The 27,656-nt window shown below is 43.8% G+C and overlaps 1 protein-coding gene across 1 annotated transcript; it reads right to left on the bottom strand.

Annotated features, from left to right (window-relative positions):
* Positions 1-3,527: 3,527 nt before the first annotated feature.
* On the bottom strand, positions 3,528-8,897 carry S100P (S100 calcium binding protein P). Its single transcript, XM_006258908.4, has 2 exons — positions 8,656-8,897; positions 3,528-3,804 (listed from the first exon to the last, which is right to left on the bottom strand). The coding sequence occupies exons 1-2, from the start codon at positions 8,791-8,793 to the stop codon at positions 3,655-3,657; spliced, it is 288 nt and encodes a 95-aa protein (XP_006258970.1). The 5' UTR covers positions 8,794-8,897; the 3' UTR covers positions 3,528-3,654.
* Between the last annotated feature and the right edge of the window lie 18,759 nt (positions 8,898-27,656).

Genomic DNA, 27,656 nt, shown 5'->3' on the forward strand with positions numbered 1-27,656 from the left:
TGCCAGCTGGTCCCAAAAGGCAGGAGGTTTCACCACCGCTTCTGCTGGCCAGTGCCGACCCAGCTGGGCATCCCTAGCAGCACGTGGGAAGCCAGCTTCAGCCGAATGCTGCCCTGCCCAGCTGGGTCGGCACCGGCCAGGAAAAGCAGCATGCAGCTGAAGCCAGCTTCCCACGTGCTGCTGGGGATGGGAGGAGGCCAGCCAGGTCAGCACCAGTCAGCAGAAGCGGTGGTGGAGGCATGTGCCGCTCGGGACTGACCAGCGCAGGTAAGGGAAAGTGCAGCTGAGCCCCTGCTGCTCCGGCTGGGCTCATCCTGTCCCGAGAGGCACACGGCTACTCCTCTTCCCACAAGCAATGCGTCGGCAATGTCAAGCTGATGTGGTGCGTGTGGGAACCTTGTCCCTTCCCCAGCCCTTCCGCAACCCTTAGGAAGCTGCTGAGGGGCTGGGGGAGGGACAAGGGGTGGGAACGAAAGTAAACTGTGTTTACTTTCATTTCCTGTTGCAGCACCGCGGGCCACAGAAAATGCCTTGGCGGGCCGCATGGTGGCCCTCGGGCTGTATGTTGAACAAGCCTGGTTTAGAGCATTGGCTTCTTTGAGGAGCAGACAAGAAGTGAAATAGCCAAAAAAAACCCAAAACATTTGGCTCATTATTTAAGCTAGCATTACTTTTCTTGAGAAAAGTATAGCTAAAGTATGCCAGCTCTTTATTTTAATGCTTTCCTAGAAAAAATTACAGCAGGTATTTTACTTGTATGTCTAGAATTGGGCACCTACACCCATATTTAGGCCCTTATTGTACCCATTTTTCAGAGGTGCTCAGATCCCACATGACTCAGCTGATGAGCGGGCTGCTCATTACCTGTGAACTGACCTGGAAGTTGTGGAATATGTAACTTTTGTTTAAAAGGACTAGAGATTAGGAAAAACAAATCTGAAATTCTTAGTCTTAAAGGAAAGCTTGCTTTAAATTCCTGCTGATCCACTTAGCTTAATAATGATATAGTAACTTTTGTTTGCTCCCTGGGTAATAAAAAAGTTGCATTTAGTGCCACTCAGTGGTATAAAAGCATTTTTCTTTATTACAATATCAAGATAAATATTGATAGCAAATGGAGCTTCCTGATAAACACCAATGCTAGATAGAAAAAAAAAAAGATAAGGTATACTGAAGTAAATTCAAGTGATATCAGATCTGTTTTACACATTATCAAGATAGACTGCCGTAATTGAGGTTAATATATAATTTCATATGTATAAGTATAGGGTGGAAAAATGGTGATAGTGTATGTGTGAAGACATGAAAGGTGCGTGTAACATGTCAGGGTCAGTAAGATTTTGTTACAATAAGGTGATGTGGTGAACTGTGTATCTATCAGTAGGAAGGAACAAGTTGGTTTAAAACTTGAGAGATGTAGCTCATACATCCAGAAGCCCAGAGAGGTTTGCACAGGAGACAGGGTTGCAATCCCTGAATAGATGTGCATTTTATTCATTTACACATGATATCATTACACTTGTTATCTCCACAGGCAGCATAAAGAAAATCAGCATACCACAGTAAGGCTGTTAACAGATAGTTAACTCTGAGGTGTAAGGGCATTGGTTGGTTGGCATGGCTGTTCAATACGTGATGATGCAGACAGCCACGGCAACCTAGGAACTTACAGTTGTCCTTATGCTCTATATTCTAGTCACTTGCAGCTGTGCAGTGATAGTGATAAAACTTAGATCATCCTGCTCTAAAGAACAGGTCTTTATCATTTTTGCTAAAGGGATATCTCTATTTGCTATTAACGGAGTGTGGAATAGGATACACTGAGGAGTTGTACTTCATCCTAGTGATGAAGTGAATTATTCTCTCTCACTCGCACAGGCAGACTCACCAATTCATTGCAATGGTATTTTATTAGAATGTGATGCATGTATAAAAACCAGTCTTGTGAATGGTCACTTTCCTTTGTGCAGTAGGAGACTTGTAATTGCTTATTGGTAGAAAGATGCCAGGTAGAAGCAAAGACCGTGGAATGCTCTGTCACATACATGAAGAAGGTGAATTTTCTCCTGGAAGGTGAATTTGTGTATCCAACCTGTGGGCTACTTGAGGAAGGGTGCACAGGCAAAGGGAGGGAAATCTCATTTAAACAGAAGCCAAGTATATTCCTACTGCTCTTAGCTTGCTCCTGAATTTGAGGCTTTGAGTATTAGTACACATGCCAATGACCCTGCTTTGCTACAGAATACTGGCAAAATTAAGAGTTGAAGTAGGATTTATTTGGGCCAGGTGGCAGATAATTCACCCTGCCAAGACTCAGCAGGAGAAGGAAAAAAATTATTTTGTAGTTAAGAGACATGCCTAGGTTTAAGGAGACTTGTGCCCCTGTCAATGACTCTTTGTGTCACCTTGAGCCAGAGTTTCAGAACAATGTGAATATACGTACTTCTGTTGCAGTTGTTTTCCATTCACAATGCTTAGGGTAATGAACCTTAGATTGAACAGGTTCATTCATTTTTTGCTCATTTCTCATTCATTTTGCTGTTGGACTATGACATGAACTTGAGGAGTTGCACTTGGTTCAGTAAAAACTAATTCTCTCTCCTACCCATGCACAAGTAGGCAAATCAATTCATTACAAGAGTATTTTATTATGATTCAAGGAGCGTTTGAAAATGTATATGCATACCTTGCACATGCAAATATGGCTCTAACTTCTTCTTGGGTAAAAAGTGGAGCTAGTACAGCAGAAAGGTCATGAAGATAAATTAAAATGCATTATTTTTTGTAATCCATCTTGGGAAGAAGGGTCAAAGTATCATTATTTACATGATTGTTTGGGTCTTTACAAGCCAGAGAAGTTAGTCATTGTTCTCCACCCAGTTGCCTGAAAAACTCAGTATCCATCTACAGTAGTCCTTCTTCCGTTGCTTGTTACGGAAGCAAAAGGCCTAGTCTAGTAAAAAAAGTAAGTTAGGTTTAGTCTAGCCACAGCTTCTGTACTGAAAGAATTAAACCTTCTTCCTTTCTTCCACTGAAATTTGTTTTAATGCACAATCCTTACTGTGGATGCATTTATACAATTATACAATACCTTATATCAGTAAAGCAAATACTCTTCTGAGAAAAATGGTTATTGGTCTATGCACACTTGTACTGAAATAACTGCAGTAGAGGGTGGTATTGCTTTTATATATATACATTCCATAGCTATTTAATTAATTTTATAATAATTTTATATTATATAAAAATAGAATAATAGTTGTAGATTGTAATCCTCAATAATTTGAATCTCTATAGTCTATGCCTTAGTGAAAATACTGATTCAATTGGTACAGTGCTCTAATGGCTGTTACAGCTCTGAGGACTCACTGCACTGGGATGATTTTCACCCAGAAGTGTAAGACTAGTCTTTTAGAAAGAAAAGGTGTATAAGTGATATATTTTTGGAAAAACACAAAGACCAAATGACACAAGTAATAGAATCATTAAAAATTTATTATCATTCAAGGCAGGATAATAAACAGAGTAGGAGATATTTTTACTCCCTAGTTTGCCTGTAAAAGTATCTTAGTACATGGAACAAAGAAAGGTATCAATAATATTAACATGCGGAATACAGAATAACCTCAGATTCATATACAAGCTGTTCTTCAATCATTTTGGTCCTTTCTGCTCAAAGTATTTATGACAGCAGGAAGTCATGGCTGCCACAAAGACGACAAATTCATTGAAGTCTACTTCAGAATCTCTATTTTCATCCAGGTTCTTCAGGATTTTGTCAAGAGCATCCTTGTCTTTTGCCGACTACAAAAGAAAAGGAGCAGACTGTAACAAGACCAGTAGTTTGCTTTGAGATCATAAGGCAACACCACAATTATAAATTGATTGAACAAGAGAACTACTGTGGACCCAGATATCTTAGTACTCACGTGGGATTTGGGTGGAGAAGAGGCACTGCCTCCTTCACCACGAACCAGCAATTAACCTCAGCTCATCTTCGCTACCTTTTCCAAGGCAGTTTGGGAAAAGACTGAAAAAGCCACTCAAAAGATAGAGGTATGTGCATGATGGCTACAAGGCTGGGTTTGAACATCAAGCTTTTCCATTGCTCCTATTGCTTCAATTACCTTGTTTTGATTTCTAATATTATCCTTTGAAGAAAAAAAATCCATGCCGAGTTCCCCAGGGCTTTGTTTTCATTTTGCCTACAGTAAGGGTGTGCGAAATGGGCCATATTTGATTTGGATTAGGCCCGAATTGGGACCAGCGATTTGATTAATTGATTTGGATCATTGCCCCTGATTCGATTCGGCCAAATCTGAATCTGAGATTCAATGCTGATTCATAGAATCAGCAATTGGGCCATAGACACAGCTTTAAATATTTTTTTCTACATACCTCGAGGTACCAGACGCAGATCATGAACGCGTGATGGTGGGGCAGATGCGTCCCACACGAGGGCAGGGCGGGGCGGGGCGGGGTGGGGGGGTAGGGGCCCGTGTGCTTGGCAGTGAAGCCAGAAGTGGATCAGAAGTACTTCTGGTCCACTTGCAGGTCCACTGCTAAGCATGTGGTGGGGATCCCCCCCGTACCTTTCTGGCTCAGCAATTGGCTATGGGGGGGACCCCAGGTGCCCCCCCAGTCCCAGGAGGCACCAGACACTGAGCTGGGGAGACGTGGGGGAGGGGCCCCCGCATGCTCTCTGGCAGACCTGGGAGTGGACTGGAAGTGCTTCTGGTCCACTTCTGGGTCTGCTGCCGAGCACACTGAGACTCTCCCCTCCAGTGCTCCTGTGGGACACTCAATCTGCCCCACCATCTTGGTATTCATGAGCCACCTCGTACTTTGAGGTATGTAGAAAAAAACATTTAAAGCTGCGTCTATGTCCAAATTATCGAATCTTTTTTACTCTAAATCAATTTGGAGGGTTCTGATTCAATTCAGAAAGATTAAAGGGTCTCCTTATTTGATTTGAAATTGGAGATTCAGCCACCAAATTGGGCCGAATCTCCACCGAATCGAATCGGTGACCGAAGCTTCGTGCAGCCCTAGCTTACAGCATGTTCTGCTAAGCTTTGTTACTTGAGCAATGTATATGCTAGCGCAAGACTAACTTCATCAGGAGAGTGGTGTATCTTTTTGAAGAAAGAATAGTATTAGAAAACCACATTTTCCAACATATTGAAGTCTGCAGCAAAATTCCCACTGGCTTCCGCTAAGGTAATTTTTTTTCTGTATTGCAAAGGTTTTTGAGCCAAATCTTTCCTTTAAATGTATTTGTTTAGTCTAAATGCATGCTGTATGCCTGAAGATGCATAAACACTATTTACTTTAAAAAAAATGTGTAATGATCAAATTTGCAAAATGCTAAAGGAATTTAATTCAGTTGGGGAAATGCAATCTGTCCCTCCCAGAAAGGTCCATAATATAATACACAGGCTGGTAGTTCTATAGACAAGCTCTCTTGGACTAACTGTAGGAACAAAGTGAGGTACATTTACTGAGAATGAGCTGTCTACAGCCTCCCCCTGTGAACATGCTGGGATTGCTCTCTCAGGCATTCCAGCTAAACCTGGTGCCGTGAATAGGTTGGTTGGTGTACAGAAGCTGTGGTTGCACATGACAGCTAACTGTAAAGCTAACTGAATTATGGGATGAAAAACAGTTCATTAGCAATGCCCCTTTCCCCCCAACCTTTCATAAAGCAAATTGATGAACCACAAATTACTTGCAATTTTCATCTGCAGCCTAAAATTAAGCACAAGAGAATCCAGAAAAATTGACACTGATAAAATGTTCAGCTGCAAATTAAAAAAAAAAAAAAGCTTATAGAGGCCTTTCTTGATTCTAGGTTTTAACTAACTCTAATGCTCTTATTGCAGTTTTCAAAATAAACAGAGGATGGCAGTAGAGCATAAAATATAATTAACTGAAAATTTTTTTTGTAGCCTAACAAAAGTCTGATTTTATAGTTTTATGAAGTTATGTAAGTATCTTGGAGTTTTACTGTGAACTGAAAATATGTACCAGCATAATGGAAATCAGAGGTGCTTGTGACATCATGCTTTAATTAGTTAAATTGCAATTATTTTATTTTATACAATCTTCCATTTAAAAAACTAGAAGGATTAAAGTATAAGCCAAGACATGCCAAAATCATCAAGCATGTAGGTATATGGCTAGACCCCATTTAACAATGTCTGATGAATATTGATCCCTTCAAAGTTTGCAAATTATTTGCAAAGAAATGTTTCCATTTTTATGAATTTGGAAATCTGAAATTATTCCATGAATTGCTTATGAACCAGTTTCTGGATTACTTATGGACGTTGATGTTGGTGTTAATTTCAGTGTGCTCTCTTAATAATGTACTTTTGTTACTTATATCCTATGCTGCTTTTTTTCTGCTCTGCAATTGATTGATTCACAAAGACCTTTCAAGATGGCGGTCAGCCAGCACAGGTGTGAATATTGGTGAAAATGTATATTTGCATGAATATTTAGAGCACCCTATTTCTGAGAACATTCTTGTAAACAAAAATGTACTCATAAATATTAAGAAACCCCAAATAATGGGATTTTAATTATAACTTATTTTCTAGTGATAATATGTGTCTGTCAAATGAGTATTTGCAAATGCTTTCCCCGCCCCTTGTATTTTACCCAGTTCTGCATGTGAACATGTGGAGTTAATCTCATTGGCTTACAGGAAAGGACTTTTCTTCTTGCTTTGGAAGTTATTTTAACTTCAGTCCTGAATGTAATGATTAGTCACTTCTTAGGGCCTTGTTAGATGGTAACTTTGGGCAACTCATGGAGCTCTTAACCCCTAGGTTATCAACACCTGAAAGTGGCTTAAAGTATTTGTTATGCGGTTCAAAGTTATGCCACTTCAGGGCAAGATTATCTCTGATTCTGGCAACCCAGCTCCTGTTCCATTAAGCTGTGGCCACTGCTCACAGATGCATCGATCAAGTTGAAGTTCTCCAGTATCCCAGGATGCAGTGGTGCCCCCCGCTTCTGTCTGTGAGCTCTCACACCCCCAGCTATTCTATTTCCCCCAGTCTTCAGCCCCCTGGTCCAGCAACAGTGACCAAGGGCTCCTTTCTCCACTAGCACTGAGCCCATCTGGGTGGGCACCCTGCCCTGCTGCCCCACCAAGCCTTGGGGAACAGAGAGCATAGCCAGCCCCAGAGAGCCCCAGACTGGGCCAGCCTCCCATAACCCCTGAGCTCCAGCAGTGCCCTGCTCCATGCACCCAATGCAGTGCAGTGAGAGCTGGCAGTGACTGCTGTGGAGTGGGGGGCAGCCTGCTGTCATGGGGCAGCTGCAGAGCTCTGCTACTGCCTGTTTAGAATACATCAAATGCACAGGTCTTGGTGCTCTAATTAGATGATTACTTATGGACAGGTTTTGTACATTCAATGTCACAAGGGTGGACAACAGAAGCCACTTACTAACATTTAATCCTAGATATCTACTTGGGTGGATCCAGGATCACGGTGAGGGGTATGTGGCCACATGTCCTTTGGCTGTGTGGCACGTGCTGCGAGCTCTTTGAGCTCACCAGCAGATTGGCATGGGCTCTGGCTGAATCCCCTGCTCTTGCATGGTTCTGGAGTCCAATGGATTGATGCTGCCATGACTGCCCTCCCTTCTGATTGGTTCCCAGCCCCTTCTAGCCCCTATTTGAATTCAGCAACAGGGGAAAAGAAGGGAGCAACAAAAGTGACACACACCCCCTGGGCTCTGGAGCTGCATAACAGCAGGAGTTCCAGCCAGAGCTGACAAATCAGTGGATGAACTCAGAGCTTATGCTAGATGTAGAGTTCCAGCAAGAGCTACGCTGATGTGCCACTGAATTCAGAGAGCTCACTGTATATGCACCACAGAGCCAAAAGCGTCCCCTTGGATCTACTCCAGACATTTGCAGTTATGGGAAAGATTCTGCATCTACAGAAATGCAGACTCTTTAATACAGCAGCAAGGTATGTAAGAGCAGAATTTGTGGATTTGTACAGAGGCAGAGACAACTATAAAGTATAACCATTGAAAAGCACCTCCTGATAATACAATGCTCATATTCTATGAAACATTCTTTAGTTATTTAGTTTCTTTTAATTATTACTGTATTAAAATCATTTGCTAAACAGAATTTTCTAAGTTCATCTACTGCTGCTGTTCTTTATATAATTTTTTTGTGTACATGCTCAGATACCACAGTTATAAGTCTGGTATAAATCGCTTTATGGAAAGATTCCCCATTTGTTTGCTTCATCCTCGATTGCTAACAGCAGAATCCCTTCACAGCAGTTAACAGTAGCATCATATTGAGATTACAAATTCTGCTGCGGAGTAAACAGCAGGAGCAGATGACTTCTGAAGTATTCTATATCACTGCCACTGCTCTGATCACTAGAAAAATAGATGATAGTACTGATAAATGGGAATGATATTGTAGTTCAGTGCTGTGATGGGTCTTCCTTTTAAAAGCCACCTTGTCCACATGATGATCTAAAAGGTACCTACTTGTTTTCCTACAACACCAATGATTTCAGGACATAGCCCAGAACACAAAGCACTGGGAGTGTTTCTCTTTACACAGGAAAAGCTTTCAGTTTGTCATACAGAAATTATACTAAAATATCATCTTACCTCCAAGAAGTTAGGGAGCTCTTTTTCCAGGAGAGTCTTCAGTTCTGCTTTAGTAAGGGTTAGCTTATTGCCTTCAGTTGCTGCATACCTGTCAAAGACAGCAATGATCATTCCCATTGCAGTTTCCAGTTTGGACATCTTTGCTCACTTTTATTTTCCTGCTAGGTGTGAATAGTCTCTGATTCTCTTTTAGAAAATAGAACCTGATCAGGTTCAGGGCTCCTTTATAACACTCTCATATTTCCTTGTTGCATATGGTAGTGAGAGCCAGTTATCAGTTAGCAAATATCCATATCTAAAGTACCTTTTTTTACCATCTGCATGTAGGCTGAAATCAAATTCCTTTGTAATGACATTCTATTTAAAGTCCAAGCTTTATCATATGGTAGAGGTAGCACAGTGATTGTGCATTGCCAGAAACCAGTCCCTCCTTTAAGATACACAGTGTGAGTAAGAAGCTTCAATCCACTCTGTAAATGGTTAACAGCCCAATTTAAAAAGAGTGCACATTGATTCACCAGGGCAAAAACAGGAGCAAATTAATACTCTCCTCATTTCCATGACTGGGAATTGGTATCTTTTCCAGATCAGAGCTCTGTTGAGTGCAAGGCCCTGCATGGCAGCTTACACCGGCTAATATAAACTCTCACATCCCGTGCGATGGATAAATTTGTTCTCCAGTTGGATGGAGCACTGGGTGGACATTTGGGCACTTGATCAATGCTCAGATTCATCTTTGAATGTAATGAAATATCTTATTGTTGACCCTAGAATAGCTCCAGAAGAGGTTCAACCCTGCAGCATTAGTGTTTGTGTTAAACCAAACTCTGGATCAAGCTTGGCTTTAATTTGTGGCTGCTGGTCCACAGCTTAAAAACTGTTCAGTGAGTTTGGCTCTAGTGACTTTTTCTCAAGAATATCTACTGACTGCATCATGGGCCTTGTTAGACCTTGCACTGTAAGCCGAACAAATGTTAATCAGCTTAGTAGAGCAATCGCACAGCAAGTCAAAAAACCTGCTCTGACTGCCCTTCACCTGCATGTTGCCCCTAGGATTCCTTTTACCAGAGACCCCCAAAGATTGGCAAAGCCCCATGTCTGATTTGGTACCAAGTGAACTTTTAATACTAACCCCTAGGCTTATTACAAGTATTCTTCCATGCAAGATGACCTGGCAAGCAGTTCCTTCAGGCATTATAGCAGCGACCTTTGGTGGTACCGGCCTCAGATCCTGATCCCTTGCTGGGTGTGTGGGATGTTAGTTTCTGGATTCCTCATTGTTCAAACAAGAAGTCCAAGGTTGTTCCTGTCTCCCCAACGCGGCAACACAGCACACACACGTGTGTTCCTTTGTTTGTCCATCACTTCTATAACTTCTCCATTCCCAAATTGCCCAATGCTCTGGCTCTGTGCCATGCATTCCTTACGTGGTGCACCGATCCCCTGGCACTGTGTCAACTGTATTCCTTCTGGGGAAACTGCTGTCCTTTGCTCACCTAGTGCCCAGCACTCACTTTTCCCAGTGCTTAAAGGCACTCTGTTCAAGTTTGTTGCTTAGTTCTGGGAAGGCCTGGATTATGGCTAAAAGTCTTTACATAACTCAGTTTGCCCACTACACTGCACAGCTGTGACTTCTCACTAGAGGCTTGGTGAGCAGGAGCAGGACCCAGCCTGGCAGAGACTGGGCCCACCACTATCTCAGTTTTAGTGAGACAGAGAAGCAATTTCCCTGATGCTCTCTGGTCTTGCTGAAATGGACGTGGTGGCTCCACACTGAGATCAGGGCTAGCAGGACTTAAGTCCAGACAGCTCTGTTCTCAGTGCAGAGACGCTGTGTCCGTTTCAGCAAGACCAGAGTGTTCCAGGGCTGCAACCCCGGAGCTCGCTTGCTCCGAGCCGGTCTGGGCAGCAGTGAGAGGCACTTCAGCTGCTGGGCACTCTGGGGGAAAAAAGGATCAGGCCCTGCAGCACTCAGAGTATTCTGGGATACTGAAGGACTTCAATTTGGGTGGAATAGCTACGGGAAGTGGCTATATGGTAATGGAACAGGAAAACAGCTTGGTGGATTGGAAATAATCCTGTCCTGGAATGGTGTAACTCTAAGCTGAATAATGAGTGCCTTAAGACATTTAAATGATGTTAACGTGCAGCCAGTCCAGGGGTTAAGAACTCCAGAAGCTGCCTACATTTACCATGTAACAAGGCCCAAAGTATAGGGATATTGCAGCTCAGGTGAGTACTGAAAACAGCCTTGCTGCATAGTTGAGGAGCCCAAAGGAAAGCAGAAGCAGGGTAAATTAGCAAAGCTTGCTGGGAGCTGTGTACTGCCATGGCTACTTCCAGTACCTGAGGTAGTTCATTTAAAGTGAACTCAGCTGTCTGTAGTGTAGCCATACAGAGGTTTCTTTGAGGGTACAAGATGGCTACAGCATTCAAGACGAGCACTGAAACCGATGGAGGCCAGGGGGAGGCTCTTGGAGGCGCTCTTGGGTGAGTTCTCCGGCTACAGACTCTCTATCAGATGCAATTAGGTTTTGATGTCTTCAGGGCAAGGTACAACTCTTTGTGCCTGAGCTTTGGCCTCAACATACAGCATCATTTATAAAACTTGTCAGATTGTTTTTAAATGAAAAGAATTGAAAAAATGTTATTAAAGAATTATTCCAGCAAAACCGACCACACAAAACCAAAACAAGTAAAGTTTCTTACTCTCTCATCTAGCTACACCTCAGCTCTCCTCAACCTGGCAGTATCTCCAGAATTCAGCCTTCCTGTTGATGCTGCCAGCCCTGCCTGCTGGCGTTATTGAACATCCAACTCCTGGGACCCAAAAGACAAAGCATAGCCCACAGCAAGCTTCCTACATTATTTCCAATCAGCCACTCCCCACGTCGCCTGCCAAAACCCCCCCAACTCAACAACAAACCAAAAAAACCTGCTTGTGGGTCAGGATTCTCTAAAAATTTCTGGTCTACCTAAGGTACTTGGAGCCACTGTGGCTAAAGGGCTGTTTTCCTCAGTTGCCTCTCTGTTGCAGAGTTGATTCCCCATTGCAATCAGACAACGTCTTGGGGTGCCCAACCCAATAATATTTCCTTCTGCTTGTGTCTGGGACTGGCAATTGTCTTGAAGTATGGATGCCTCATACTGAGTCCAAATGAAAAGATATACGTAGATAGCATAACATATTTTATATAGGGAAAGAAATGACAAATGAATATAGCTTAACATGGGCTTTCACAGATTCACAGAAATTTAGGGCTGGAAGGGACCTTGTGAGATCATCAGGTCCAGCCCCCCTGCTCTGGGCAGGAAAGACTGCTGAGCAGGAGACCACACATGCTATATTAGTACAGTAAAACATAAGAAAACATACATGACACACTGCAAACCACCAAACATAACAGGTTTCGTAAGAGTCATCGGCACTTCCTAAGGTCTACAGCCAGCTGTGTGCAAGCAACAGCCTCTTCTCTGTCCCACATAAAAGATCCTAAAGCAAGAAGAGAGAGTGTCATACTAAACACAAATGTCACTTGAAGTCATCTTGAAACCAGAACATAAGTTTCCTTCACGCATGTCCCCTCTTCTATTACTTTACATATTCTATATAACCGTTGGAACATGGTGGGGATGTATGTTTGATTGAGTCCAGCCAAGGGGCTGAGGCATTCATACTTGTCTTGAAGACAATTGCCAGTCGTAGACAGAAGCAGTTTATTCTTGCAACAGTAGTCACTAGAGGCCTGCTGTTATCTGTGCTAAGCAGATGAGAACTGTAATAAAGTCTGCCATTCTACATATAGATGTTTATTAAATCAGCCAAGCATGGTCAGAATGAAAAATAATTGGAGAATAAGAACCATGAGCTCCATCTGAGGGTACTGAAGGCACTGGCTGACGTCATTGCACAGCCACTGACGGGAATATTTGAACACTCATGGCACACAGGCCAGGTCCTGGAGGACTGGAAAAGGGCCAATGTGTTCCCCATTTTCAAGAAGGGGAGGAAGGAGGACCCAGGCAACTATAGGCCAGTCAGTCTCCCCTCCATCCTAGGCAAAGTCTTTGAAAAAATTATCAAGGCTCACATTTGCGAGAGCCCGGCAGGACAAATTATGCTGAGGGGAAACCAGCACGGGTTCGTAGCAGGTAGATCATGTCTGACTAATCTAGCCTCTTTTTATGACCAGGTTACCAAACACCTGGATGCAGGAGTAGGGGTTGATGTCGTATACTTAGACTTCAGGAAGGCCTTTGATACGGTATCCCACACCATACTGGTGAACAAGTTAAGAGGCTGTGACTTGGATGACTACACAGTCCAGTGGGTGGCAAATTGGCTAGAGGGTCGCACCCAGAGAGTCATAATGGATGGGTCGGTATTGACCTGGAAGGGTGTGGGCAGTGGGGTCCCGCAGGGCTCGGTCCTTGGACCGATACTCTTCAATATCTTCATCAGCGACTTGGACGAGGGAGTGAAGTGTACTCTGTCCAAGTTTGTGGATGACACAAAACTGTGGGGAGAAGTGGACACGCTGGAGGGCAGAGAACAACTACAAGCAGATCTGTACAGGTTGGACATATGGGCAGAAAACAACAGAATGCAGTTCAACAAAGAGAAATGCAAAGTGCTGCACCTAGGGAGGAAAAATGTCCAGCACACCTACAGCCTAGGGAATGACCTGCTGGGTGGCACGGAAGCGGAAAGGGATCTTGGAGTCCTAGTGGACTCCAAGATGAACATGAGTTGGCAGTGTGATGAAGCCATCAGAAAAGCTAATGGCACTTTATCGTGCATCAGCAGATGCATGACGAACAGATCCAAGGAGGTAATACTTCCCCTCTACTGGACGCTGGTCAGACCGCAGTTGGAATACTGCATGCAATTTTGGGCGCTGCACTTCAAAAGGGATGTGGATAACCTGGAGAGGGTCCAGAGAAGGGCCACTCGTATGGTTAAGGGCTTGCAGGCCAAGCCCTATGAGGAGAGACTAGGGCACCTGGACCTCTTCAGCCTCCGCAAGAGAAGGTTGAGAGGCGACCTTGTGGCTGCCTATAAGTTCATCATGGGGGCACAGAAGGGAATTGGTGAGGATTTATTCACCAAGGCGCCCCCAGGGGTTACAAGAAATAATGGCCACAAGCTAGCAGAGAGCAGATTTAGATTGGACATTAGGAAGAACTTCTTCACAGTTCGAGTGGCCAGGGTCTGGAACGGGCTCCCAAGGGAGGTGGTGCTCTCCCCTACCCTGGGGGTCTTCAAGAGGAGGTTAGATAGGCATCTAGCTGGGGTCATCTAGACCCAGCACTCTTTCCTGCCTATGCAGGTGGTCGGACGCGATGATCTATTGAGGTCCCTTCCGACCCTAACATCTATGAATCTATGAACCAGGGCCTGGGTCATATTTCTTGGAAATGACCATCATGCACAAAACTTCCCCAACTTCTGCTTCTCTGAGCTTGCCTTCTCTTATGTACAGAGATAGCATGCATGTTAAAACAAAAAGCATAACAAAACTACCCCACTAAACACACTTTTCCTTCTGGGGAGAACAGGAAAAACAGCCAGCATGTAACAATAATTAGCCATGTCACTTGATGCATTACTGAAAATATTTAACCACAATGATGATAAAGGCAGGAGAAGAACCTAAGAAGGGTACTCAACCCTTAGGCCAGATCCAGCCCATGAAGCTGTATCTTTTGGGCAGCAGGGCTTCCTAAGGATCAGGAAATTTGGCACTGGAAAGTGGTAGGAGTGTTAACTCTCCTGCTGCCAAATTTCTGGACCCATGGGGAGCCCTGCTGGCCAGAATGGGGAGGCGGGCAGCACATGGCCAGATTGGGGCAGCATGGGATCAGCCCCATGGCCCAATCCCATGCAGGATCTTGAGACTGACCCTGCACCGCTCATCTCCCCCCACCCCATACATACATACGTACATACATACATACATACATTATTTACACACACACACACACACACAGAGATATACACATACACACACACACTTATATACATATAGATACACACACACACACACACACACACACACATACATATATCTTGCCGACTTGATGGGCAATTGGTAGTTGAATCACAAAGCTTACTCTTTACTAGCACAAAGAAAAGTGACACCAATCCTTTTAGAAGTAATAATGGAGGTGGTTTTTGTGTTTTATTTGGAATTAACCACAGCACTTTGAATTGCCAGAAGCTGAAACGTCATCAAGATAGCGCCATTGGTTTTTCATGCTGATATGAATTATGGATGTGTACACTCACACTCATGCCGCCTCATTTTAGTTCTGTGCAAAGGAGTATATTTTACTTCATGCTCTTTGTTACAGCACCTTTTATGATAGGCGGTTTACCACCTCTCCATAGAGCCATTTATGGAACAATTAGAAGGCAGTTTCACAATCTCCCCGCCTCCCCGCCCAAAAGAAACTTGTATGAGAACAAAACATTTCTAGAGATTTTTTTCTAAAGCTGAACAAAGTTAAGGAGAGAATGAACTTTTCACTTCTCCAGTAATGTCGTCACCATGCGCAGGGCAGCGAAGGAAATGAACACAGTCTGAATTTTTGTTTTCCATCATTTGAGTAGTACTTTTGCAGCAAGTTTAAAAAGCTCTTATTTTCCTCTCAGTGCATACATACATGGATGACTTGCATACATGTGTGACTTCTGTTAACTTTAATAGACACGATATATTATACAGCAAAGAGGGACTACAAAGACCCATTTTCTAGCATGCTAAACTGTTATGGAAGATAAAGAAAGAGCACTTCGCTTATTCAGGGCTAAGGTTTTTCTTTGTATTTCCATCTGAAGTGTCCTTTCATGTCTGCTTACCATCTTTAAAAGGTCACATATACATTTCCACAACATGTGGTAAAGTCACTTACCACTCACAGCTAAATAGTAGAACCACTACAATGCTTTATTGTATGTGAGAAAAATGTAGCTACTAAGTTACAAGCAGAAAAAGAAGTTTTTTGGTCCCATTCTGATATTGCATTTACTCTATGAGTTCCTATCAGTTCAGTTGAGGGCTTCTAAAGGAAATTATTGCACCTTGACCTTATTACTATTGTTTCTTTTGTTTTTTGGCGTTGATGTCCAAAATCTCTAAGAGGATTCCATAGATTCATAGATCATTAGGGGCTGGAAGGAACCTTGTAGATCACTGAGTCCAGTCTCCCTGCACTAGGCAGGAAAAGACAACTGGGGTCAAGTGACCCCAGTGCGGTGACTGTGCAGTCTCCTTTTGAAAACCTGCAGGGTAGGTGACTGCACCACCTCTGGAAGGATTTACTCCACAGTCTCAACACCTTGACAGTGAAAGAATTTTTCCTGGTATTAAGCCTGAAGTGGCCTTCCAGGAGTTTCTATCCATTGCTCCTGGTGTTCCCCAGGGATGCCCTGGTGAACAGCTGTTCACCGAGCCCTTGATGTATTCCCCTGATATAGCAGTAAGCCACGACCAAGTCCCCTCTCAGCCTTCTCTTCTGTAGGCTGAAGAGGCCCAACTCCCTCAGCCTCTCCTTGTATGTCTTGCAAGTCCCTTTTCATACAGGTGGCTCTTCTCTTGACCCTGTCAAGTTTTTCCACATCCTTGTTGAAGTGCGGCACTCAGAACTGGATGCAGTACCCCTGCTGTGGTCTCACCAGTGCAGAGTACAGTAGGAGTATCATGTCCCTAGTTTTGCATGAAATGCATCGGTTGATGCATGCTAGCGTGTTGTTTGCCCTGCTGGCCACAGCATCGCACTGCCAGCTCATGTTCATGTGATCACTACCTAGGTCCCTTTCAGCTGTGGTGCAAGTCAAATTGTCACCATCGAGCCTGTAAGTATGTTGGGGATTGTTTGCCCCCAGGTGGAGGACCTTACATTTCTGAGTGTTGAACCTCATGTGGTCTGGTCTGCCCAACTCTCCAGCTTGTCCAGGTCCGCCTGTATCTGCAACCTATGATAATGCTCCCCCATAACCTGGTGTTGTCTGCAAACATGGCCAGTGAGCTTTTCACCCCCACATCCAAATCATTGATAAAGATGTTGAAAGCACCGGTCCAAGCACGGACCCCTGAGGGACACCACGGGCCACTTCGCACCAGGACGACACAGATCCGTTCATGAGAACTCTCTGGGTCCTACCCTGTAGCCAGTTTCCCACCCACTGAACTGTTGAGCAATTAAGCCCACAATCTTTCAATTTTTTCACAAGCTTATCGTAGGATACTAGATCAATAGCCATTTGTAACTCAGGTAAAAACAATTTGGAGTCTATTGATCCATTAGGATCTTTGAACCAACAGAAACAGAAATTTTAATTGTGTACAGATAAAGCCCTTCAGTATTTACATATCTCATTCAATAAAACCTCATAACTCCATAGCATGAGGTTTAAAGATAAATATATTTAAACAGAGAATTTCTGGTAGAGCTGATGCAGTAACACGGCCTTGCAAAAGTACTCAGTGGGAGGTTGATATTCCAGCAAAATATACAGAGCCTAAACACAATGCACTAGAGGTGGCTATGATGGGAGCTTAATGAATAAGTTACATCCAAAACCTAAAAGGTGTGTAGGATACTCTTTTGGACGCTTTAATTTGTGTTGGCATTGACAAATATACTGTTTCTGTGGGCATCTTTTCATTTACTTATTTTCAGAAACTCAGAGGCCATATAGGTGACCTACTTAACATGGAAACCTTAAAAATCAAGGGTAGTCCTCCTGTGATAATGTAGCTTTAGCCATGTCTACCCAGTAAACTTAATGTTGGTAGTGGCGTCCTCAGGTACACACTCAGGTGCTCCTCCAGAAGGGCTGCCTTTTAACTATCAATATGGATGCATCCCTGGATGCTTCACAGACATGGTCAATTAACCCTGTGGCACCATACAGATGTGGCTACACTGGTTCCTGTTTAGGAGGCAGCTCTGGAGCAAACCAATGTCTGTGAGGGAGGTCCTCGTGGCAAGGTGAGTTTTCTGTGTAGACATGGTACAATCTGCCTGCCTTGTGGGAGGAGAGGCAACCTGTAATGGGTAGGAAGTCTACAAACTATTCCCATAGCACTTGGTGAAAGACCTCAGATTATTTAACCAAAGTCAAACCAAGGTGAATGCAAAGTATGCTGGGAACTTTGTTTTTAGAATAGGACTTTATTAATTTGCATCAGGGCTATATTCAGCATTCACTTCAGTTAAATGTAGTTAGATTAAAACAGTATTGGAAAACTCTGAAAAGGACTAATGTGAATATTCTGGGAAGTTTCTCAGGGGTTATGGAAGTATTCAATCTGGGTCGATACAAAAGGGTATGGGAGGACCTTTTTAAAAATCTTTTGTCTATTTTATATTTCCCCTGCCCTTTTCATGATTTTATTGAAAGGTTGGTCTAAGACCCTGATCTAAAGGTGCTGCAACTGGAGTCCTTTCATTGACTTCAGTGGAGTATAGGCCTAGCACCAATTTGTCAGTCAAGTTTGTTAAACTTTAGGATATAGTGGTTCCCCATACTTAATGCCATACCTCAGCTAGTCCTGAATCGGGCCTTCATGTGTATATCTGTGACCATCCCAAATAATTCCTTTCCACTATGTGAGAAGAAGAAATTAATCTAAAAACTGGATCTTGACCCTATTTTAGTAAATAAGGGTCCCATTTTAATCTGAACAGGACCTGGATTTTATGAGAGGCTTCCAACCTGACTTTATGCAGCCAGGGATTCAGGCCTGTTTCTTTAAGGGTTTTGGAAAGTCACAAACTCTTAGCTTGTAAGAACTTAGCTTAGTACTCATAGGGTGTAGTACAACTGATAAGGATGACTATAAATTAGTGAATATTGACATTATTTTATCACTTAAAAGTGTAACACAGGTTATTAAAGATACTGCCTATAAGCAGGTCTGGAGTGCTTCCAGTAATGTTGTCACCTGCTGAATGTGACTGCAGTAATTATCAGCAGAAACCAAGTATTAATTAAACACTTTTTTTTTTTTTTTTTTTGCACAGAGGAAGAAGCAGCACAGAGCCTTGATATTCAGCAGTGGCCAAAAAAGTGGAAAGATAAAAGAGGAATGATATGTTTGTTTAGGATGACAATTTGGGAACTTTTTCTGTGTGTGACTTTGGAACTTTGATTGAGATTATGAAACCATCGCTCCATCACTGAATGCATCTGTGTATGTGGAGTCAGTCATTCCAAGTCAAGGCTGCATCATGTGTTTTCCAGAGCAGGGAAAAGGGAGGGTAGAAGAACTTCATAGCTGCTATCTAGATGGAATCACTTTGTGACAATGTTATAGATATTTATAGATACTCTGTGGTTATATTATAGATTAAATTAGTTTCTTTCCAACCTTCCTGTCAGCAGGCAGGTATTTGGAGGGTAAGAAAAATCCTAGAGAGGAAAACAAAGGGATCAGATATTATTATTGAGTCTCATAAGCCACAGAGCCTTAGAAACTTGGAGGAAACTCAGGAAAAAAACAGAGGTGCAAGAGTATGGCCAGAGGAGAGGAATGGGACTATGCATTTGTAGGAGAGGTATCAGTGGATGGAAAAAGAAGCTTGCTTCATAAGAGGAAGACTTCCTGGTCTGAAGTTACGTGTGGGAGGGGAGGATCCTGGATGACCTAATCCCTCAGAACACTCCAACGTGGTGAGAAAACACGGGCAGAGAAGTACCGATAGGTGTTTTTATTACATTGTTAGATCTGAAAATATTTTATTCAGAAATAAAAGTAAAGTTAAACAAAAGTAAAAAACTAAAGTAAATTTTGGAAACTTCCCAAAGTCTGTATGCTTCAACTGCTACATGACCCTAAAGGTTACTTGCAAGTCTGTGGGGTTAGCCTGTGTCCTGGGGATCTAGGGCAGCTGGGCTACAAAATCCCATTTTCATGCAGCAGGTAAATAGACAGAGAGTCTGCCTCCAGGAAGTGCAACAGGTCCAGGACTGAAGCTGCACTGAAGTCTGTGAAAGTTAAGGGAAGATGAAGTGATTTTGGATCTAAAGGGGTGGGACTCAGTTGCAGCAATCTGGTACCTGTCCATCAGGAGAACTCTGCCAGGGCTGTGGGATGATTTGATTTTAATATAAGGCCCAGGGCTCTGATATCTAATTGTGAAACTTGCTGCAGATACAAATCTCACTCACTTCTCTCAAAAAGACACTTTTTTCTTAACTAAATGCACCTACATAATTATCTAGCATTTAAATACAATTTATTTTAAATACTTATGAGATCTATTTTCCACTTGAAATGCCATAATGATTACAAGAATGAAAGGCCATACATTAATTCATGTACAGGGGAAATTAATAATGGATGACACAGAGAAGGTTGAAGTGTTTAATACTTATTGAACTGCAGTCTTCACAAAGAAGGTCAATTGTCAGATGACAAGTACATTTGGCCTCAAGGAGAAGAGGGTATGTACTCAGGCTAGAGAACAGAAAGAACAAATTAGGTCTTGCTTAGATAAGCTAGATATTGTTTTCAGCTGAGAAAGGCCTGGTGGAGATCATCCTAGAGTTCTCTGCAATTATTTCAGCTAATTCCTTGAGCCATTGACAATTAGCTTGGAGGACTCAAAGAGATCAGGAGAAGCCTTCCTTTAAAGAAAGAGAGCAAGGAAAACCAAGGAGTTTACAGACTGGGCAGTCTAATGCTAATATAAAAGATACTGGAGTATATCAAATAATCAATGTATAAACACCTAGAATGTAACAGCATGACAACTAACAACTCTCATAACTTTGTCAAGAGCAAGTCAATCCAAACCAATCTCATTTCTGTTTATGACAAGATGATGGGTCTGGTGGATAGGGAGGAACTGTGGATGTGATGCACTGACTTTTAATAAGACTTCTAATATTGCACTCCATGATATTTTCATAAGCAAGCCAGGAAAATATGGTCTAAATGAAACTGCAATAAGGTGGATACATCACTGGGTGGACAATCTTGCACAAAAAGTATCTAGTTATTAGCAACTCAGTGTCAAACTGGGAGAAGGTATCAAGTGGGATTTTGCAAGGGTCTCTTCTGGGTCCAGTACTGTTCAATATTTTTGGTAATGACTTAGAGAATAGAAGTGAATGTATACAAGTGCTGGAGTGGCCAAGTAAGAGTCATGCTGTTCTTGACCTGCTGCTCACAAACATGGAAGAATTGGTGGGGAATGTAGTAGTGGGTGGTAACTTGGGCAGCAATGACTCCAAGATGATTGAGTTCAGGATCCTGAGGAAAGGAAGGAGGGAGAGCAGCAGAGTAAGGACCCTGGGCTTCAGAAAAGCAGACTTTCCCCCTGGGAAGCCAGTTTGAGGGGGAGAAGAGTACAGGAGAGCTGGCTGTACTTCAGAGAAGCCTTACTGAGAGTACAGGAACAAACCATCCTGATGTGTAGGAAGACTAGCAAGTATGGTAGAAGACCACCTTGGCTTAGCAGGGAACTCCTCAGTAAACTAAATCACAAAAAGGAAGCTTATAAAAAGTGGAAACCTGGACAAATAACTAGGGAAGACTATAAGAGCATTGCTCGGGCACCCAGGGATGAAGTCAGGAAGGCCAAAGAGCAATTGGAGTTGCAGCTAGCAGGGGATGTGAAAGGTAACAAGAACGATTTCTTCAAGTATGTCAGCAGCAAGAGGAGGATCAGGGAAAGTCTGGGTCCCTTACTGAATGGGGGAGGCAACCTTGTGACAGAGGAGGCAGAAAAAGCTGAAGTGCTCAATGCCTTTTTTGCCTCAGTCCTCACAGGCAAGGTCAGCTTCCAAACTACTGCACCAGACAGTACAGTTTGGGGAGGAGGTGAGCAGCTCTCAGTGGTGAAAGAACAGGTTAGGGACTACTTGGAAGAGCTGGATGTGTACAAGTCTATGGAGCCAGACGGGATATAGCCGAGGGTGCTGAGGGAGTTGGCTAATGTGATTGCAGTGCCATTGGCCATTATCTTTGAAAACTCATGGCAATCAGGAGGGGTCCCGGATGATTGGAAAAGGGCAAACATAGTACCCATATTTAAGAAAGGGGAGAAGGAGGATCCAGGAAACTACAGACCAGTCAGCCTCACTTCAGTCCCTGGAAAAATCATGGAGCAGATCCTCAAGGAATCCATTTCTAAGCACTTGGAGGAGAAAGTGATTAGGAACTGTCAGCAGGGATTCACCAAGGGCAAGTCATGCCTGACCATCCTGATTGCCTTCTATGATTAGATTCAAAGATGTTTTGGTTGGAAGGGGCCTTAGCAGATCATTGAGTCTGACCCCCTGCCCTGGGCAGGAAAGAGTGCTGGGGTCAGTTGACCCCAGCCAGGTGCATGTCCAGCCTCCTCTTAGAGACCCCCAAGCTAGAGAGCACGACCTCCATTGGAAGCCCATTCCAGATTCTGGCAGCCCTTACTGTAATGAAGTTCTTCTTCATGGCCAACCTAAATCTGCTCTCTGTCAGTTTGTGGCCATTGTTCCTAGTTACTCCAAGGAATGCCCTGGTAAACAGAGCATCTCCTATTCCTTGCTGCCTTCCCTGATGAATTTGTAGGCGGCCACAAGATCCCCTCTCAGCCTTCTCTTGCGGAGGCTGGAGAGATCCAGGGCCCTCAATCTCTCCTCGTAGGGCTTTTCCTGCAGGCCCCTAACCATATGAGTTAACCATACTTTTCTGAACCCTCTCAAGGTTGTCCACATCCCTCTTAAAAAGTGCGGTGCCCCAAACTGGATGCAGTACTCCAACTGTGGCCTGACCAATGCCATATACTGGGGAAGTATTACCTCCCTGGACCTGTTTGTCATGCACCTGCTAATGCATGATAAAGTGGGGTTAGCTTGTGTTTATCTTGGTGTCAACAATGACTCTGAGATCTCTTTCCACTGCTGTGCTGCTGAGAAGGTGCTCCCCCTGTTAGCATGCTGGTGATTCCTTCTCCCTAGATGCAGCACCTTGCACTTGTCTTTGTTGAACTGCAGACTATTCTGTTCTGCCCACTTTTCTAACCTGTCCAGATCTGCCTGGATTTGTTTCCTACCCTCTAGTGTGTTAACTTTACCCCATAATTTGGTATCATCTGTGAATTTGGACAGAGTGCTTTCCACGTCCTCATCCAAGTCACTGATGAAGACACTGAACAGCACAGGTCCAAGGACTGAGCCCTGTGGGACTCCACTGCCCACATTTCTCTAGGTTGCTATTGACCCATCCACCACCACTCTCTGGGTACGACCCCTGAGCCAATTTGCCACCCACCTGACTGTGTAATCATCTACGTTGCAGCCACTCAGTGTATCTGTGAGAATAGGATGAGATACCATATTGAAGACTTTCTTAAAATCCAAGTAGATGACATTTACCTCAGTTCCTGCATCTAAACATTTTGTGACCTGGTTATAAAAAAAACCAAGGTTATTTAGGCAGGATCTACCTGATATGAGTCCATGCTGGTTGTCCTTCAACATTGTTTTTCCCTCTGGACTCCCATAAATGTGATCCTTAATAATTTTTTAAAGGTTTTCCTGTGATGTTTTTCAATGGTTTTCCCAAGATCCACAGATGACTGGCTCTGTGGATGCAGGGAGATGGGTGGATGAGGTATACCTTAATTTTAGAAAGGTCTCCCACAACATTCTTGCAGGCAAGCTAAGGAAGTATGGGCTGGATGAATGAACTGTAAGGCAGATAGAAAACTGGCTGGAGCATCAGGCTCAGAGAGTAGTAATCAGCAGCTTCATGTTTAGTTAGCAGCCAGTATCAAGTGGAGTGCCCAAGGGGTTGGTCCTGGGGCCAGTTTTGTTCAATGTCTTCATCAACGACCTAGAAGATGGCATAGAGTACACCCTCAGTAAGTCTGCAGATGACATCAAGCTGTGGGGAGTAGTAGGTATGCTGGAGAGTAGGGCTGGGATTCAGAGTGACCTAGACAAATTGGAGGATTGGGCCAAAAAAAATCTCATGAGGTTCAACAAGGACAAGTGCAAAGTCCTGCACTTGGGACAGAACAATCCCATGCACAAGTACAGGCTGGGGGCTGACTGGGCAGCAGCTCTTCAGAAAAGGACCTGGGGGTTACAGTGGACACTAAGCTGAATATGAGCAGTGTGCCCTTGTTGCCAAGAAGGCAAATGGCATACTGGGCTGCATTGGTAGGTGTGTTGCCAGTAGGTCAAGAAAATGATTATTCCCCTCTATTCAGCACTGGTGAGGCCAGATCTGGATTATTGTGGTCAGTTTTGTGCCTCCACTACAGAAAGGATGTGAACAAATTGAAGAGAGCCCAGTGGAGGGCAATACAAATGGTGAGGGGTCTAGGGTACATGACTTCTGAGGAAAGACTGAGGGAACTGGGCCTATTTAGTCTAGTGAAGAGGAGACTAAGAGGGGACTTAATAGCAGCCTTCAGCTACCTGAAGGAGGGTTCAAAAGAGAGAGCTAAACTGTTTCAATGGTGGCAGATGATAGACCAAGGAACAATGCTTTCAAGTTGCCCAAATGGAAGTTTAGATTAGATATTAGGAAGAATTTTCTCACTAGGAGGGTAGTAAAACACTGGAACAGGTTACCCAGAGAGGTTGTGGAAGACCCATCCTTGGGGGTTTTCAAAACCCAGCTAGACAAAGCTTTGGCTGGGATCATCTAGTTGGGGCTGGTTGTACTTTGAGCAAATGGTTGGACTAGATGACCTCTTGAGGCCCCTTCTTTCTATGATTCTAACTTCCTATGATTTTATGATTATTACATTCATGGAGAACACCAAGCAGGGTGGGATAGGAGGAAATTTAAGGATTCAAAATGACCTTTGATAAATTGAAATTTGGGATTCAAAATGACCTTTGATAAATTGAAAAATGGTCAGAAATTGTGTAAAATTTAACAGGGATAAAGGTAAATTTAACAATAAAATGCACAAATACATATTGAGAAAAGAATAGCTAGGCTGCAGTCCTGCTGAAAAGGATTAGGGGAGTGGGGGTTCTAGTGAATTGTAAGATGGCTGAGTCGACAGTGTAATTGTCACAAAAAACTAGTATCAGAGACTGGGATTAATTTACAAGTCACAGGAAGTGATTCTTTTGGACTAGCCAGCACTGGTGAGGCTTTATCTGAAGTAGTGTCTAGATTTGGGCACCACGCATTAAGAAAGATTGGACAAATTAGAGAAAGTTCAGAGAACAGTAACAAAGATGATCAGGTGTCTAGAAAATCTGACATACGAGTAAGGATTGGAAAGAATAGACATTATTTAATTTAGAGTAGGCAAAAGTAGGGGGTTCTGGGCCTGTCTACGTGACCCCCTATGGCGCTGTTGTTACTGTGCTGTCATTTAGGACTTCCTTTAGGGAAGTGCCAAAAGGAAGTAGTAAATGATAGCATAGTAACAGCCTGTACTGCACCATGCACATGGTGCATGGTTATTTTTAGCCCCTATGTTGTCATAGTGACACACTGTACTGAGGGAGCATGTCACTACAATGACATAGGTGGGGCATCAGTTTATGCCCGTGGATGCTATGTTGCTGTAGTGCATTGCTGTGGTGATGTAGTATCACGTGTAGATGCACCCTCTGATGACAAAATTTGATTTGATAAACTTCAAATTCTAACATTATAAAAGCCTTAGTCTGTCTGTCTGTCTGTCCAGAATGCTTTATTCACACTCTGATTGGTTGTCTGAAACAACTAATCAGAGTGCCCCAAGAGCATTCTGGACAGGAGGCAGAGGTGGCATGGCGGAGTGCTGCCATGATGGCAGCGATGGAGTGGACGGAGCAGGGGGCGAGGCCACCAGTGCTAGCCTTGTCCCACCAGGCCCTGCTCCCTGGAGGCAGTGGCGATGGAGTAGATGGAGCAGGGCAGGGGGTGAGGCCAGAAGTGCTGGCTTTGCCCCCTACCCTGGCTTTGTTCCCTGGAGGCGGCAGTGGCACAAGGTGCTGGCTGAGACAGAAGAAGGGGACAGTGGGGCAAGCTTTTCCCCCAACCCCACTCCTGGGAGGCAGTAGCATGGGGTGCTGGTGGTGCAGTGCTGGCCTCACCCCCCTGCTCTGGCCTTGTTGCTGCCTCAGCTGCCAGGCCCCAACAAAAGCCAGCAGGGAGGGGGAGGGAAAGGGGGAAGGAAGTGGGTGCACTGTGGTGGCGCCCTGCTGCTGCCACCACCACCGCTGCCACTGGGCCCTTAGAACAGCCGGGAGGAAGGGAAGCCGGTTGGGGAGGGGGTTGCATGTGGCCGGACGTGTAGCAGCGGCAGTGCGAGGTGGTGGGTGGTGGCTGCAGCCACCGTGTGCAAGCTTCCCCCGCTCCCCTGCACCTGGAAGGCAGAGGCAGAGCAGCGGCATCATGGGCCAGTGTATGGCGGCTCTCTGTCCCCACCTGCCATTCTTGACGGGCAATTGGCTAGTATGTTATAAGGGGGATGGAGATCAATTGTTTTGGGTGTCCACAGGGAACAGGACAAAAAGTAATGGACTTAAATTGCAATGAGGGAGATCAGCTGTTATAAAAAAACAACTTTCTAATTGTGAGGATGGTTAAGTTCTAGAACAGATTACCTACAGAGACTGGAATCTCCATTTTTTTAATATTACTGTGAGTTGCAATACTGTACGTAAGTCTTTAAAAATCTGACTTTTCCTTCACTGTCCTCAGTCCAGGCAGCAAGTAGCACAGGTGGGTGGATAGAATCATTTCTGCTTTTTCCGGACTCTATTGTTCTAAGAGCAGGTTAGGCAAACACTTGGCTTGCATGTTTTAGACAGGAATGATCTTGCCTTGAGCAGGATTAGATGTCCTTTTAAAATCTATTGCAGTTCTATTTTTTTCTACATCAAGCATTTCTGTGTTAGGGTTTCTACACACATACATGTATATAAATTACTGTTTCCAGTGGAACTGGTTCAAAGTGCTTAACATCCTCAGCTCTGGTGATAAAAAATCCTGAATCTGTGGAACATTAATAGGGTTGACGGTAGCACCATAGGCATTGCTAAGGTATTTTACCTCTGGGCAAATCTACACAAGACGCTTAATGTACAGTAGTTTAATAACACTTTGCAGTAGTGTGCTGTGCAAAAACCATGCCAATACACTACTGTGCAGTGTTATTAGGATACTGTACAGTAAACATCACAAAAAATTGTTTGCTGGAGCTCCTGCTACTGCGCATTTAGTATTTCATTAAGCAAGTACTAAACTAAATGCACAGTAATTACTGCACATTAATGAATGTGTAGATGTGCCCAAGATGTCTTCCAGAAGGACCAACTTTAGAGTTGAAGGCATGGTTCAGTTTCCTTAGGCCCATGTGATTTGTTGACTTCTCTGCTGAAACTGACAACTGGGTGCTAATTAATGCATATTATGTGAATGATCAACTCAAACAAAAAGTGAAGTCAACAATAACACTGTAGATAATAATGAGCCAGGAAAATCCCTGCAGTATTTTAATTTGTTCAGAATAGCACCACCAGGGATGATCTGACCTCATTTTATGACTAAGCAGTTATCACTGTTGTACGTGGTATACAACATCTTCCTGCATACAACATCTGAGCAATACATGTATGCTGCCAATGTTGCCACAGTAGGCCAAGGAATAGACATGACAGAACTCGAAAAGACACTGAGTACTGACATGGAACTCATCACTGACTGTCTCCACAAGTAGCAATTGAAATTAAGAATCACTAAATCAGTATCATCACTCTTCCACCTGGACAATGAAGAGCATGCTGAATATCAGAATAGGCAGCCATATCTTTTCCCATGAGCATATCCCAACCTACCTAGGAGTTGCATTAGAACAGGGGAGGGCAAAATATGGCCCATGGGCCAGGTCCTGCCCACCAAGAGATTTTTTCCAGTTTGTGGCAGGTCCTATGGCCCTGCCCAACCCAGGTGAGAGGGGCAGCTCGGGCCATGGTGTATGTGGCTAGTCCTGCCACCCCCAGGCACACAGTGGGACAGGAGCAGTGTGGCAGTTGCACTTGTCCT

Source organism: Alligator mississippiensis, chromosome 2 (assembly GCF_030867095.1).
Source record: "Alligator mississippiensis isolate rAllMis1 chromosome 2, rAllMis1, whole genome shotgun sequence".
In the NCBI taxonomy this organism is placed as follows: Eukaryota; Metazoa; Chordata; order Crocodylia; family Alligatoridae; genus Alligator; species Alligator mississippiensis.

Coding starts and splice junctions, on each gene's coding strand:
- S100P (XM_006258908.4), bottom strand. CDS start 8,793: ATGTCCAAACTGGAAACTGCAATGGGAATGATCATTGCTGTCTTTGAC. Junction 3,805..8,655: donor AGCTCCCTAACTTCTTGGAG/GTAAGATGATAT, acceptor TTTCTTTTGTAG/TCGGCAAAAGACAAGGATGC.